Genomic DNA, 12,274 nt, shown 5'->3' with positions numbered 1-12,274 from the left:
TGGAGATATGTTTACCTATTTGATTCAACTGAGGCTGCTACTACCCTACTTTTTGTGCAAATCTGAAGTTTGATCTGCACTATACTGATGTTCTGGGATTCCTCTTTATTCTTGCAAAGATTTGCCCATAATTCGGATTGCAATACCTAAGTACGGTCTTCCATTGTTTGTGCTATAAGTTCTGCTGCAAGTTCCAGTATGCATGTTTCATTGAATTTCTCTGTTCCAAAAAATTCTGCTGCTACCGTCTTGCTTTACTACTACTTCCGTTGTTTATTTCAAAATCAAGTTTAGCCTTCTCTTTATCTAATACTTCTACAAAGACCTAGAGGACTACTTTTCCTTTATATCGAGATCTGTTAAAGTTTCAAATCTAGCAAAAGTTTGTTGCTATGGTCCGAGGTACAACGCAAGATGTCTATTTTCTTTTGAAGATCAGACTGCACTGGCGAGGACCTCTTGGATGTTTTTTTATTAACTAAGAATTTAATCCAATTTTCACTTATAATGGCTTTTTTTTTAGTAAACATATCTAATATTATCTGCTACTACAACAACTATTATTGCACTTCTTCTGAGGTATTCTCTGCCTTGTTGGTCTGATTCTACTCAATTTCTAAGTATTATTGTCGGTGCCACTACTGAATATTGTAGTGGATTGCTGCAACGACTACTGCAATTCTGAGATTCCAAGCTGGTTCAGTAATTTTCTCCTGATTTAATTTGCTCCTACCCTATTTGAGGGTTAGTGGTGGTCCAGAAAGTTTTTCTTTCCCCCTGGTGAACAAGACTTTGTCCTGTGAGACGATTTACTTCTGCTTGATCAGCTTTATTGGTGAATAATACACTACTATGTGGCTGCAACTTTTCCTTCTTGGGTTTCTTTTGTGCTCATACTTTAAGATGCTTGTAACTGGTCATCATTAATTGTCCACGTGTAATGTTGCACGTGAGGGGGAGAATGGTATATTATTCTATATCTTTTCAAAATGTGTTGATGGATATTATTTGTGAAGATCTTTGCCCTCAACTTATGACATTCTACAACAATATCATTACTTACCTTTACCTATATTGTCCTTTACCTAACTACTTGGTCCGTAGTAACCCATACTACCTTACCTACCTGGTCCGCAGTAACCTATATTGTCTTTTACTTTACTTACTTGGTCTGCAGAAACTTATACTGTCTTTTACCTTACCTACTTGGTCCGTAGTAACCCATACTATATTTTACCTTACCTACATGGTCCACAATAACCCATACTGTCTTTTACCTACCTATTTGGTCCGTAGTAACCCATACTACCTTACCTACTTGGTCCACAGTAACCTATATTGTCTTTTACCTACCTACTTGATCCACAGTAATCAATATTGTCTTTTACTTACCAATACTTTACCTACTAGTTGCCTTCTTACGAAGCATTTATATGGACATTGGAGTTGCAATTTTGAAGATATAGCGTGGATATTTCTCCCTACTACCGAAATTATGTGGATAGTGCCTTTTACCTATCCATACTTTACCTACTACTTGCCTTCTTGCGAAGCATTTATATGGACTTTGGAATTACAATTTTGAAGATTTAGTGTGGATATTTCTCCCTACTATCGGCATTATGGGGATAGTATCTTTGATCCTACTATACTTATGGACTTTGTTCGTCTTCAACATTGTCGATTGTTCTCATTATTGGATGGTTCTTTCGACATGAAAAATTAAAGTTTTTTTTTTTCTCCTGGGTGAAGTTTTCTCAGTGTTTATCAACATCTGCTATTGCTACACGATTCAAGATTGGTGCTATCCTTTCAAGTTTATTCTTATTGTGCAAGCTGAAGTTTTCTTTATGTATACTCCAGCTTGAGGGGGAGTGTTGAAGTTTGGGTTGTTACTGTTAACGTGAACAATGTTATGCCATTATTCCTTGTTTCTTTTTTAGATATGCTACTCTTTCAAATGTAGAAATCTTGCTACACAAGTTTTGGTAGTTTTTATTTTTTATTAGTTACTAATTTTAGAACTTTCTTTTTTCAACACTTTATATTTTGGACAGATTTTAGGAGTTAGTTTTACTAGAAAATTATGTCCATAAGTTGCACTTTTTATTTCTTTTTTTAGAGGACAAGATGGCTTGCTTCTCAAGTTGTAATCTAAACTATTGATATCTATAATTAAGAGGCTGTGATTCTAGGAGTGAAAAGCTAGAATCGCAAGCTTATGTGATTCCTATCAATGCTTCTCCTTTCTTCTTCTCTTCTCTTCTTCTTCTTTTTTCTTCTCAATTCTTCTTGTTATTGCACTATTTTGGTTGATTAAAGTTTATTTTCTAACATACATATTTAATATTATATGTTTTCACCCATTATTGTATATTTTACTTGCCTATTATGTCTCATATCACTCAAAAACCCATAGAATAGGAATATCAAGGAAAGGGTTCAATCATCGCTCAAGGGTGTAAATCAAAAACACCGACATTTTTTACCATTTTTTTTTTTTATTTTTGCACCTTTGAATATTAAGATGTTTATTAAACCTAGTAGAAGCTTCCCTTAAAATTCTAAAGCCAAGTGGGGCCACTTGTCCTTCAAAACCCATAAGAAAAGAGGCAAAAACCTGCCAAGATCACAATCATTCCAACATAGTCAAGAAATTGAGTCAATACAAGTTTTTGACCTATGGTTGAAATATAGGTAAAATAAAATCCATCACCTACTAATCAAACCCAAATCTCAATCTATAAGGATTTTTTTATTTTTTGGGGGGTGAAAAATCTATAAGGACTCGAACTCTTCAGTTAAAGATCTACAAGATAAAGCCAATTAAGTATATAAATAGACTATTAATATCCTACTCAACATACTCCCGAAATCTGAGCCTGTTTTCAGATGGAACTCTCAAACAGGTGTGGCCAGATCCAAATAACTGCTCTTGCATAAATTCCTAAAACTGAAACCCAACTACAGCTGGAATAAGGATTTGCTAGATGGGTTGGAAGACAATAGGTCAATAGCAGTAACAGTTACACATTGTTTCCCATGTATACTGTCATAAAATAAAACGAATTGCACAGGATCTTACTTTCCCTCTAAGCCAATGCATATGCATAAATTATACAAAAGACAAAGTTCTACACCTTAAAGTCAACCCAGAGTGAGTATACACTTCAACCAGGTTCATAAAAGTTACTCAACAGTGAGTTAGTGACCGGGTTATTGTTAATCTTTCTTGATATAGGAGAGAATCCCCTCAGGTATTGAACCATGCTGTACTTGGGCCAACCTTCTCTTAAGTCACTGCTACAAAGAGCACACCAAGTTATTACACCTCTAAGCTACTGAAGCTCATAAGGTTTTCAACTCAGCATCAGTAAATATAATTTTCCCAAAGCGATTTGAAGTTCTCTAACAAAGGAATTTCTACCAAATCTTACGCCAGACCAAGTCCTGTATATTAAATCTTAACTTGTTCTTATCGAAGACACCAAAAACATCTTAATTTGAAGTATATGGGATGGCAAATACTGCTAGTTAGTTCTGTAAATAGATGGGAAATGCCACACTGACCAAGGGCTCAGTTCCAGCTTCTGATTTATCCAGCAGTGAATGACTGTAGGCCAAATAACGCCATAGCATCTGATACTCCCTTGCATTGGAAATCCCTGTCGATGTCTTCTTCACCAGTGAATTCCAATCGATCTTCACATCAGCAAACTGAGCAACTTCTTGAAGTAAAGCGACAATAGTCGCTGCCGTATACCTACTAAGAGAAGCATATCAACATACCGGTAACACAAATATACTATACAAATTGAAAGCTCAGGAATTTCCCCCGAGTGTTCGAAGCTAATTTAACCAATAACTCAGCGAGAGGGAAAGGGGGGGTAAAGAAATAGAGTAGTACTTAATCTATTCCCAAATTTTCATGATCCAGACTAGTTTAGATAAAAAATGAAGAACTCTCATTCACAGCAAACAAACACGAAATCAAATAGGTTAAGAATACCTCTGTAGAATCAGTGATACGTCTTCTTCTCTGATAAAACCCTTCTTCTTCTTTTTCTTGATATCATTCATGGTAGCCATAAACTTACATACTCTGCACTTACTAAAACCCTAAACCCTTAGCAGAAGCCTTGAGTTTCCACCCGAGATTTGGTGTAAATCACGTCGACCAGCAGATTCTCCGACAACGGATTTTCTCAGATACCCCGATAACCTGTAAAAGCAAAACAAGAACAACAGAACCTGAAAGCAATGATTCGATAAGTGAGACGTTGTTGCTCTACTCTGGTGGACACTAGAGACGAAAGATAGAGTGGTAGACGCGAAAGCCTCAAGAATATTCAACAACTCCTTCCCCGCTCGCCGCGAGCGACTAGGACGCGTGGTTAAACTCAATACTCAAATTACAATAATACCCACCGTCTTCTTATTTTCTTTAGCCTAGAGAGTTGCTTTTATATACGTTGGCTGGGGACTAGAGAGTCTTTATCACTTGGATGGCATTGCTATGGAGCCCGGATCATTTCTCCGTTGGAGGAGCAGGAGCAGACGCTTCTCCATTAGATAATAGGGGTGGATCCGATATGAGACTCGCTGGGGTTTCACTTCTAAATTTATCAATATTGCGATAGAGTTCGGATCGTCTCCCCCGACAAGAAGTACTCTGTGTTCCCCCCGACAGCTGATGACCACAAATTACAGGGGCTCAGGTGATGGAGTTTATTTTTTTAATATTTTATTATTTTTACTTGTGGACCCCACATAATTTGTGATTATAATGCCATCTGAGTGCTCCCCATTAGAGGAGATGATCCACACTATATTGAGACGTAAGTTATATCCCCATTATGTGGTGAAGAAGTGTCATGAAAGCAATATGTACTCCCTTGACAAGAAAGTGATCCAGATTCAATGCTTTGTCTTACCTTTGTTCAATGAATTATGATGATTGTATTAAATTGCTTAGTGTACACTTACTAATTTTTCATACGAAATCCCCGGAAGATTATGTATGGTTGTCTACATGATTTTTTGGAAAGATTCGACAGCTTCGAATGTGTCGCTGAATTGTCCTGTGCATTTACTGAAACAAGGTTCGTACACAGATTAGCAATTGTCATTAAAACTTCAATTTCTCCCATACATCCTCGAAACATTCACATAGAGAAGCTTGATTGAACTTGCTCGAAACATTTCTGAAGAACTTGCTCTTTTCAAATTTTTGTTGATGGATCTTGGGACTGTACTTCAAACAAAGGAGGTAAAGGGTGCATCATGTGGGATTACAATGGTGGTTTTGTAGCGGCTCAAAGCAGATGTGGCATTAGTGCTTCACAGCAACTTTAGTTGAACTTGAAGCCATTAGAGATGGCATTATTCTGGGCTCCTCTTTAGGCGCGGTTGATTTACATATTCATTCAGACTATTTACCTGTAATTAGTGCCCTCCAAGGTTTCCAATCATCTTTAGATTAGATGTGTCTCAGTTTAGTTGTAGATATTTTGAAGTGTTGTTCTTTCTTTACTATGGTTTATTTTAGTTATATTCCTAGAGTTGGCATTGGTTTTGCTGATTTCTTTGCTAAGGGTGCTTGCAGGTTATCTCTAGATAGATCCTGGTGGGGTATACCATCTTTGTTTATTGTGGATTCCTCTCGTTTGTATAAGTCATCTGACCTAAACTCTTTCGTTTGATATAATTGTTGCTTTTTTGTTTTGGCCAAAAAAAAAAGAGAGGCTTGATCATCTTGAGTTACTTCTTGCACCATGTCCTTGATATGGCCTCATCAAACATGTTCTACTTCTAAAGATTTTACATTGTTGTTCCCACGTGTTTTGACAAGGGGAAAAAACCCAAATCAAGGAGGTGGAGAAGAATATTTGGGAAGAAAAGGAGTTGGAGAAGGAAGCTTACATGAACTCAAAGTACAATATAGAGATGCATGTATAGGGGCAGAAAACATTGGCATGGTAGTCAAGAGCTAGGTTATGGAGTAATCATCGTTCTTCAACAGCCACTCATTGCATAAGTTTAATTTGATGTTGATGATGCAGTGTTTGCACTTGATTTTGCTGCTCTTCTTGCTGGTTAGAGACAAAATTAAAGTTACGCAATTGCAATTGAGTACATCACCTTGTACTGCAAAGCAAATTCATTGAGTTTCCTCCACCAACAAATTCGGGCTTCTTATAAGTCATCAATAACAAGGGAGACCATCACCATACCTATGTCACTTTCGCATGCAGATGCTTTGCACCCAACTACTCATCCTCCCATCCCCCTCTCACGTCTAGGCTTGCCCATGGTACTTGTGTTGGGCCCTTTGTGATGGTGGGGCATAAGGAAACATCCTGCTTAAGTAGAGAGAATCTAGATATATCACCTTCCCTGTCAAGTCCACTGCTATTATCGATGCCTTAATCGTTGTTGTTGTCGTCTCTGCCTAAACATCATCCTCGTTCACCAGAAACACCATTACACATACATATCTTGCGACTATCAGATTTTGGGTGCTACGTTTTTGGAAACACAACCATGACATAAGATATTCATGTAGTACCAAACGAAGGTCCCCTTTTATATGTTTGTGCCGACATAGGAAGCAAAAGAATAGTTTATCTCATTAGATGAAAAATGTCACCTGTATGCTTCCATTACCCATTGAGCTGGTAATTAATCTATCAATTCAATTGATGGAAAAGATTGTCAATGATGTGGTGTTGGGGTTAAGAGGAAGACTAGATGTAGAAATATAGTTAGGGCAATATATATAGGGAGAACATGAGAGATGTTTTTAGGATTCAAGGTATATTTTATAAAATTTAGGGTCCATTGTCAATAAATAGGAATCCAAGCACCCAAAACCAAAAGGGACATTGTAGTTGTTGGGAGAAATCTTTATAAACTCCTAAAATAACTACAAATGGTGTCCCCTTATTAAAAAATGGCCATGTGAATGTGTTTTCTCCACACTAGTAGATATATCTATTTTTTTTGTGAAGTTAATTCGTCTACAAGGGTAGAACTCAAGACCTCTCCATTGGAAATTATGGAGCTTACCACTCTACCAACTCTGCATTGAACATATATATATATAAAAATATATATATATATATATATATATATATATATATATATATATATATATATATATATATATATATATATATATATATATATATATATATATATATATATATATATATATATATATATATATATATATATATATATATATATTTTTTTTTTTTTTTTTTTATCATACTACTATTATAAAAAGCATGAACTCAAAAGTCATGGCAACATTTTGCTTCCCAAAATATCTTCCTTCCCTAACTACATTGATATAGTTAATTGTGTCTAAAATTGTAAATTCTCATTTTATATTTCCAATAATATTTTACATGTTCAATGCAATTTGTGATATCCAACACATAAAATGCAAAAATCCGTTTGAAAACAAAATTTAACCATTAAAATTTCTAAAACATAAAATTCTTCAGTTTGAAACTCAATCAGTTTTAAACATTTATCAACACCTAAAATTTTTAAAAAAAAATCCGTTACTCTCTCCATTATCTCATAAAATTTTCTATTTCCTAACTACCCATCTTCCAATTAATATAGTTACAAATTTAACCATTAAAATTTCCAACACATAAAATTCTCTAGTTTGAAACTCAATCGGTTCATTACCTAAAAGAAGAAGACAAAAAAATCTCAATCGGTTTTAACCATTATCCAACCCCTAAAAATTTTGAATGTTTGACAAAATCTGTTACTCTCTCCACTATTTCATTAAATTTTCTATTTACCTAGTTATTTTTAAATTGTACATCTTCCAATTAATATAATTACAAATTTAATCATTTTTCATTATAGGATTGACGTTCTTATTGAAATCTAAAAATCGGGAAAAAAAAAAGTTGAATTCGTCTTTATAACTAATCCCCAAAGGCCAAACAATAAAAATTCTCCATTACGTGATACGGATTTTGCTTGGGAGCAGTGCTCCGAGCAGCTCACGATTGGATTTAAATCTTGCCTAGATCCTTGAATTTGCACCGTTCTATTATTCCACGTGCAAAATTCATGCACTTAAGTGACTTTAAAGCGATTTTACAAGGTAAACCAAATGAACGAACTAGCGAACTGACCGAATCAATTCGAACTATGCTTCAAAACCCCCTTTACCTTTCGTCTTCTTCCTTCGATCTTGAACAGGAAGAACGTAAGCGACTGAGAGCTTCGACGATTGTTCCTCTTCAAATCTTTGACAGGCGTTCCTAGATGGTTTGACTATTCTCTTCTTGTATGGCTATCTTTTCTTCATTTGCTCTGTTTACTTAATTCAGAGAAGACTCCCAATTGCTGTAGAATGGTAGAATCCTAGAATCCATTTTGAAAAAAATCAAAAGATAGCTACATGCGGTTCAATGTTTCTACTTTCCAATACAAAATCGTGAGATATAAGTATGGAAGGGGTTCTAGTGGATCTATTGATCCATTGGTTAATAAATCGTTAAATAGATTTTATTCTGGATTGGCCATGAATTTCGAAGTTAAGCTGCTCGTTTTAATATCCTGATAGGCTTGTGTGCAAGTCTGTTGCATTCTTCTACTTCCCTTTCGGCATTTAAAAAAGCTATCTGGAAGATTTTCGTAATTTGGTTAGTAATTCTCTAAAGAAGAACAGTCGTTGAAGCTCTCAGTTCGTTGGAGTTCTGTTTCACTTGCTGTAGCTTCGTTCCCTTAGCATCCATCTATGTTCGTAGCCCTCAGGTGGAGAGAGGGGCTCTCAGTAATTGAACTTAGTCTTAATTAGTTATCGGAAAAAACTATAAAGCAAAATTATAGATTTTCATGATTTAGATCATCAGTAAGATTATCTTTTGTTTATTAACATCCAAATCCAAATCAGATTGGATGGAATTGATCAAATTCTGTCCCAAACCTTAGAAATGGCTATTGACCAACCGCTTCAAATAGGCTGAAAATGAGATTGAAAATTGCGATCATTTTTTAAACCATGGTGAGTATCAAGGAAAACATTTGGATGAAAAATGATCAGCCCACTTCACCGGAAATCTGGGCTCTGAAAATAGCCAACTGGTACACCAGGAATCCACTCAGCGTTCCATCTAGGTTCGCTCTAACCTTCACTAGAACCTGTTTAGTCAACTGCCCCTAGAATCCAAGCATCTGTTTTCTCTATTGTAGCCAAGTCCCACGACATTTGGTCTGCAACAGCAAACCCCATGATAATTGCCAGGTTTTCCAGCCACCCATTGAAAGACTGGCAAGAAGGTAAATCGGTTTGCTTCCAAAACACCCTTGAAAGCGAACCCCTGGATCAGGTGTAATCCTACAGTTGACCAACGCCTTCATATAGGATGTGTAGAAATCAAATACCACATGTTATACAAACAACAACAAAATTTTTTTTGGATGAATGAATAATATATATGAAAGAAACAAAAAAAACGAAAACAAGGTAGGCTTAAACCACACACCTCAGGAACTTCAAAGCCAATGCGGTCCAACAACTTCTCTGGTAGAGGTAGTGTTTCCCCACAAAATATGGGTTCGTCCTGGAGAAAACGATATTTAGAACAGACTGAAATAAAAAAATAATATAGGTAGGTAAACATTCACTTAGTTGCAAACTGATAAGTACCGAGATGCAGCAACAACAGGGTAATAACAGAGAAAATGAAATGGGATAATTAGGGGTTGTATGACAACGATTCTGTGTCAAAATTCCCAATTTAGCACTAAATTCATTTTTTATGCTTATGTACTGAAGTGGGCAAATTTAGCACAGAATCTATATTGAAATATTGTATGGTGGACACAGATGAGCACGTTTCTCTGGCCCATCTTGGCACATAATCTTGTATGGTATGTACGACTTCTGTGCCAAAATGGGCACATTTTTTTAATAAAATATTTAAAAAGATAAATATAAAATAATTAAAAATACGTAAATATGTTGGTTCAATTCTTACACAGGTGTTCACATAAAATCAGTGTGGTTAGATCATAATTTATCACTTTTTTTTAAACCCTAGTTCATCATTGAATCAAAAGAACCTTTGGTGGATTTGAACCACTATCTCTTTAAACATGCTCATGTTCAAAGTGCTTTACCAATTGAGCTAAAGATCCACAAAATAAAGTTGTCAATTAAAGATGTAATAAGACTACAAGAATGTCTTTGCGCCAAGGACAAGGGCATGGAATAACAAACATCATTTCTCTCACATCAAGAAAAGTATTATTGTAAAGTATCAGAATTATTTGGGACCCTATTGGAAGGAGGACCGTGGGACAAAAAGGGATAAAGAATTATTGAAGAGTTATTGTTTGCAAATCAGGATCCGATCCGTTTGATTATTCACTGGAATTATTGAATATCAGAGGCTTGGGCTGGGGGGAACCCTTGAGGCCTGGGCTGACATGCGATTATGGAAGAGATCTATGAACAAGTAAATAATATCTAATCCATTAAATATACATGCATCAGGTACATTGGATTGATATGTGCCAAGAAAAATAATCATTTAGAATTAACAAACATAAGTCAGTCAGATACTAACAATACCTGTGTTCCTGTGTGCCCCTAAATGCAATTACAATGGCATCAAGATCCTGTGCCACCCAAACAAATGCATGCATAAAAGCTTCACCTTGATATCAGAGCTTACAGGGAACACAAGCAAAGTATATGTCATACATAAACTCACCTGTAAACAGTGTTAGACATCTACAATCAGCTCTATCATTTCAAATCCTGCATCAATTTAAAATAAGATTTAAACTTTACCCCAGCAGTGAAGACGATACCTCCAAAGTCCTGTAAAAATCTAACTAGGAAAACAAAGTAGTCTCAATAGCTGTTGGTACCTTTGTCATATCATTGCATCTTGAACATGTCCAAGTGAAAAGTACCTACAAAATAACACTACAACTATCAACTTCTACAAGTTACTGAATGTCTTGAATTCCTTGTGCAGGTGATATCTAGAACCAGTTAAGTTTACTAACAAAGTCACAAGCAGCAATATAGGTAACCAAATAAACTAATGCATCTCACAAGTCAAATAACTACTTTAATCCAACAGGGAGAATTAAGTACAACTAGAAGTGGAAACCAGTTCAAACTTAATGGTTAAGCGTGACTCAAAAGCTTACCGCAGAGGCATACAGTTGTTGTCGTTAGCCACTGGAAATGCCCCATGAGGTCGCAACAGTAGCCCCTAAACAAGAAAATAAAAATAAATAAAACAGAATTAAGCCTTTAGAGTTAAAATCTCTTGTTCTTCACTCTCTGCAAGTTCTTTTCTTCCATTATGTTCACTTAATTCAGAAAACGAACATCAAATCTCCATCATAAACCAAGAGCAAAAACGATTTATGGTGAAAAACATTCTAGATCAAAATTGAGAACCCAACACATCAAACCAATGAATTAACTGAATTTCAACAGAAATTTCATTAGCCACAAAAGCATTAACAAATTACCTATATCAATTTAAGGGAAAGAAATCGAAGTAATCAAATAGCAGAATAAATAACTGTGAAATAAAAGTAGCATACAGGCACACATCAAAATCACGAACTCCCTCGTGTGAAATGTTTCTTAAATTCCTCCGGTCTCTCCTCGTTTCCGTGGCGTGTGAAGGAAGGAGATTTTCTTTTTCGGCCAAAAGGAAGGAGTTACGGTCAAGACTCAATATGAAAGGCCAGACGATACCCATAGACGAATTCAATACGAAAGTCTGGGACGATTTTGTCTTCGAAAATCTCGTTTTGGATTGAGAGGTTGAGAGAGTTCAGAGAGTTGAGGGAGAGCAATGAGAGATGAGACGAGAGAGTGCAGAGAGAACGACGAGTGAGAAGAGAATGAAATAGATTTTAGGTTTTTTATGGAAATTCCATCGATGTCCTTCATCACTGTAAAATTCCATTTGGGCCGCGCATTTTTTCACCAGAATTGCTTCTGTGCCAAAGAAGCTCCAATTGGAAGAAGACAACACCGTCGTATTTGTCAGATATTTTATTCAATAAGAGACGATTTTCTGGTATTACTGATGGATGGTTTATCTGTAAAATTCAGAAAATCATCAAAAATAGGGATTTAACTCGCAATTATAAATATCTCGGGAGATTAGATTTTACATTTACATCGGGGATTTCATCATTCTCTTGCATTGTAGATGAATTCAATACGAAAGTCTGGAACAATTCTGTCTTTGAGAATCTC

The 12,274-nt window shown here is 35.8% G+C and overlaps 1 protein-coding gene and 1 long non-coding RNA gene across 5 annotated transcripts in view; both read right to left on the bottom strand.

Moving 5' to 3' along the window:
* LOC149014469 (uncharacterized) overlaps positions 1 to 4,441 on the bottom strand; it is a 32,523-nt gene extending 28,082 nt beyond the window's left edge. For 2 of the 4 annotated variants that reach the window (XM_089154903.1, XM_089154905.1), the window contains exons 1-2: positions 4,010 to 4,441; positions 3,571 to 3,766 (exon numbers count right to left, since the gene is read on the bottom strand). In XM_089154903.1, the coding sequence (XP_089011029.1) occupies positions 3,571 to 3,766; positions 4,010 to 4,089 (276 nt within the window). In that variant the 5' untranslated portion in view covers positions 4,090 to 4,441. The remainder of the gene's footprint in view (positions 1 to 3,570; positions 3,767 to 4,009) is intronic. The other 2 variants (XM_089154904.1, XM_089154906.1) reach the window with 2 other exon arrangements.
* A 5,062-nt stretch (positions 4,442 to 9,503) lies between these two features.
* Positions 9,504 to 11,884, bottom strand: LOC149014468 (uncharacterized). Its single transcript, XR_016173532.1, has 4 exons — positions 11,608 to 11,884; positions 11,203 to 11,267; positions 10,613 to 10,959; positions 9,504 to 9,599 (listed from the first exon to the last, which is right to left on the bottom strand). It is a non-coding gene; the product is annotated as an uncharacterized LOC149014468 (long non-coding RNA).
* Between the last annotated feature and the right edge of the window lie 390 nt (positions 11,885 to 12,274).

This window comes from Hakea prostrata, chromosome 5 (genome assembly GCF_041222555.1).
Source record: "Hakea prostrata isolate BN-2017 chromosome 5, UWA_Hpros_2, whole genome shotgun sequence".
Taxonomy (NCBI): Eukaryota; Viridiplantae; Streptophyta; class Magnoliopsida; order Proteales; family Proteaceae; genus Hakea; species Hakea prostrata.
Note: the sequence above shows the minus strand (reverse complement) of the source record. Positions and strands in the feature narration are given on the sequence as shown.